Source organism: Dendronephthya gigantea, unplaced genomic scaffold (assembly GCF_004324835.1).
Source record: "Dendronephthya gigantea isolate DGI-Jeju-01 unplaced genomic scaffold, DenGig_1.0 000096F, whole genome shotgun sequence".
Taxonomy (NCBI): domain Eukaryota; kingdom Metazoa; phylum Cnidaria; class Anthozoa; order Malacalcyonacea; family Nephtheidae; genus Dendronephthya; species Dendronephthya gigantea.
In genome coordinates this window covers 307,546-311,768 of record NW_021163106.1, presented here as the reverse complement: position 1 = coordinate 311,768, position 4,223 = coordinate 307,546, and the positions used below count along the sequence as shown (strand labels likewise).

The following is a 4,223-nucleotide window of genomic DNA, read 5'->3' as shown; positions in this document are numbered from 1 at the left end:
ATATTATCCCAGCAGGGTGTTTAGGCATTCCAACTCTAACAATTACATTGTTATGGGTGATTTCAATAGTTTTCGTTTTTTTGAGACACCCTGTAGAAACAAATCTTACTGTGTTACCGCCTTCATTATTAAATATTTTAGCGTTAAGATAGTTTCCAAGGACCTTTGCTGATAAAACTGAGGTATGCACGTTAATCCTTGATAAACAAACGCTGGAAATTCGGCGCGAATGAGTTATATATTGAGTCATATTGTTCGAGAATTGTTGTGTGCTATGACTCTAAGTTTTCACTTGTTTAAAAATAATTTTTTCATCTCAAAGTTGATTATCCATGGTGAAGTATAGTATCAACTCACTCTACCTGCATGCAGGGGAATTTTTAGCAATAATGATGGACATTCTGGTGGTAAATAGCGGAACTTTTTGATAGTAGGGAGCGCAATCTTGCTGACATTTACAGTATAAAAGCGGTATTTTGGCTTAGCGGAAACTCTTAGAAGTAATTAGCAGAACTTTCTGCACAATAAAGGACGGAACTCTTTGATGCTTTATGTACTATTTAAAACACGAGTAGGAGTGTTTTATGCGGTATAAAACGCGAGGCGCAGCCGAGCGTTTTATAGCGCATAAAACACGACCTACGAGTGTTTTGAATAGCTTAAAATACGACATTAATATTCAATAGACGTTGCGACCAATCGGATTGAACATGAACTTTATGTTAAACCACATGTGTCTTTATATAAAGCCACATGTGTCTTTATATAAAACAGTGTCCTGATAGTGCTTTATCGAGTATAAAAGCCTACTCACGTGTTTAAAAAGGTTCATTGGATTGGTCAAAACGTCTATTGAATATTAATGAGTTTTTTAAGCTTTATATTGGAACAAATATTAACTTACTATGTTATCGTCTTAATTATTAATTATTTTAGCGTCTAGCCGCTTACTTTGCATGAAGTAGGCTTTGCTATGCGTTCGTTGAGTTGTTTAGCAGTGATCGCGAGTCCATGACTACTGACCGCGTGTCGTAATGAGAAAAATTAATGTTTCCTTCCAGTCCAAGAATGTAAAACGTTTACTTCGTTGATAATGTTTTAAACTGACGGGCTTTACTTTAATTCATTTTTTATTTACATGCCTTGTCAATCCTGACTGCATGGTGTTCGGCCTACAAAGCTCATTGCTCCATTAATAGGGTACCTAAAATTACATTATACAAAAACAACACTTGCAAGATAACCGTTATTTCCCTGCCCTTATAGAAACACTCAGACATTGTAGAAACTGTATTGAGTCATATTGTTCGATAATTGTTGTGTGCTAAGACTCTAAGTTTTCACTTGTTTAAAAATAATTTTTTCATCTCAAAGTTAACTATTCATGGTGAAGTGTCGTATCAACTCACTCTACCTGCATGCGGGGATTTTTAGCAATAATGAAGGACATTCTGGTGGTAAATAGCGGAACTTTTTGATTGTAGGGAGCGCAATCTTGTTGACATTGGAGTATAAAAGCGGTATTTTGGCTTAGCAGGAACTCTTAGAAGTAATTAGCAGAACTTTCTGCACAATAAAGGACGGAATTCAAAAAAACCGAAAACCTTTGAAATCACCCATAACAATGTAATTAATTGTTAGGGTTTGAATGCCTAAGCACTCTGTTGGGATAATATCACAATAAACACTCGTTATTCCGCGGTCAGCTGTACCATTTTCTTTCGAAGCAATAACAAGGCTGATTTAAATTATTTAATTATATTCACAATTTCAAATTTTTCGTATTTAGCGTTTTATAAGTTGCATTAAATCCCCAAAATTGTGAATATGATTAAGTTTAAATTAGCATTGTTATTGCTTTCAAAGAAAATGGTACAGCTGACCGCGAAACAACGAGTGTTTATTGTGATATTATCCCAGCAAGGTGCTTAGGCGTTCAAACTTTAACAATTACATTGTTATGGGTGATTTCAATAGTTTTCGGTTTTTTTGAGACACCCTGTATACTTCACCATGCATGAATAATTAAGTTTGAGATGAAAAAATTATTTTTAAACAAGTAAAAACTTAGAGTCATAGCACACAACAATTATCGAACAATATGACTCAATACAGTTTCTACAATGTCTGAGTGTTTCTATATAAGGGCAGGGAAATAACTATTATCTTGCAAGTGTTACTTTTGTATAATGTAATTTTAAGTACCCTGTTAATGGAGCAATGAGCTTTGTAGGGAACACCAGTCAGGATTGACAAAGCATGTAAATAAAAAAAAAACAACTATAAAACCCGTCAGTTTAAAACATTATCAACGAAGTAAACGTTTGACATTCTTGGACTGGAAGGAAAGATTAATTTTTCTTATTACGACATGCGGTCAGTAGTCATGGACTCACGATCACTGTTAAACAACTCAACGAACGCATAGCAAAGCCTACTTCAAAGTAAGCGGCTAGACGCTAAAATAATTAATAATTAAGGCGATAACATGGTAAGTTAATATTTGTTTCTATATGAAGCATCAAAGAGTTCCGTCCTTTATTGTGCAGAAAGTTCTGCTAATTATTCTTCTAAGAGTTCCCGCTAAGCCAAAATACCGCTTTTATATACTCCAATGTCAACAAGATTGCGCTCCCTACAATCAAAAAGTTCCGCTATTTACCACCAGAATGTCCATCATTATTGCTAAAAATTCCCGCATGCAGGCAGAGTGAGTTGATACTATACTTCACCATGAATAATTAACTTTGAGATGAAAAAAATGTTTTTACAGAAGTAAAAACTTAGAGTGATGGCACACAACAATTATCAAACAATATGACTCAATATGTAACTCATTCGCGCCGAAATTCCAGCGTTTGTTTATCAAGGATTAACGTGCATACCTCAGTTTTATCAGCAAAGGTCCTTGGAACATATTTTTCCCATGATATCTAAAGCATCAAAGAGTCTTTTGCCTACTTCAAAGTAAGAGGCTAAACGCTAAAATAATTAGTAATGAAGGCGATAACACAGTAAGATTTGTTTCTATATTAAGAGTTCCGTCCTTTATTGTGCAGAAAGTTCCGCTAAATCCCTCTAAAAGTTCCCGCTAAGCCAAAAACATATGTATAGTCGCCCCTAATTGTCAGAATGTTTGTTGTTATAAACTTCCTCATTCCAAACCGACCGTTTAATTGCATATAAAAGCGCAGTGCACCGTACGTTTTAATAAATCTTGTTCAAATTTGACAAATACCACAACGTGAGAAGGCAAGAAATAAAATGGACGCTGTAAGTTTTGTCGAATCTCTCGAGCTCCATGAAGGCTCACCAATGCCAATGCGAATGATGGAATCTTTCAAAAGCACGCTGGCTGAGAAAAAGAAAGCAAAAGCCTTTGTAGATGCTGGTAGCCTTGTGTCTTTCACTGAAAATCTGTCTGGGCAAAATAAAGAAGACGTCCTGAACTCCACACTTCTGGCACAATTAGCCGCAAGTAAGAAACATGACCGCCAGACTGACAGCGCCAATTGGTACAAGTTTTACACAGACGTCTTGATGAAGATTGGTTGGGTTACTCAACAATTCCAGTTCAGTAAGTACCATTCACACACGGGTTCTTTCGAAATGTCTACGGTGGTCCTGGACATCCTCTTGTCATTAGTTGGTGATGGTGAACAAACCTTGGTGGATGTCGTGAAAGCAACCTTAGAATCGTTCAAAAAATCAGGTGGGGACACCATCAAGCTGTTTGATCACAATTGTGTCTCGGGGCAGCAAGGCAATTTCCAAATCATTCCCTGCACCGTTGATAAGAAGAGTGGCCAAGTCGTTGTGAAATTTGTCGGTGCATATTTCAAAGCAACAAAAGTCGATTCTCGCTTTTTATTCTTCACGTACAGCAACAGTCAGGTTGACTTAGAGAAGGCTGCCGATTCCCTCACACTGAACGAGAAAATCTATTCCAAAGTTCGTCAAGCGATAATCGATAAATTAGGAGGCAAGGCCCAAACTTTTGTCGACGGATTGGACATTTAATTTTGTGGACAAATTAGACTATGAAACAATTTAATCTGAATATTATCATAAATACTTTAATCGACTAAAACGTTCCTTAACAAACATTTTACTAATTCTTTCTAGTATATTTGTATACGATAAGCTGGTCATATAATACCGCTTAATGATTTGTAGTTGCTTATTGAAATCAATAAAACACTTTGCTGCATGCAGCTGAACGA

General features: G+C 36.1%; 1 protein-coding gene across 1 annotated transcript; it reads left to right on the top strand.

Annotated features, from left to right (window-relative positions):
• Positions 1 to 3,264: 3,264 nt before the first annotated feature.
• On the top strand, positions 3,265 to 4,020 carry LOC114533972. The gene has a single exon (XM_028555609.1). It carries the CDS (start codon positions 3,265 to 3,267, stop codon positions 4,018 to 4,020), a length of 756 nt encoding a protein of 251 aa, XP_028411410.1.
• Positions 4,021 to 4,223: the final 203 nt, after the last annotated feature.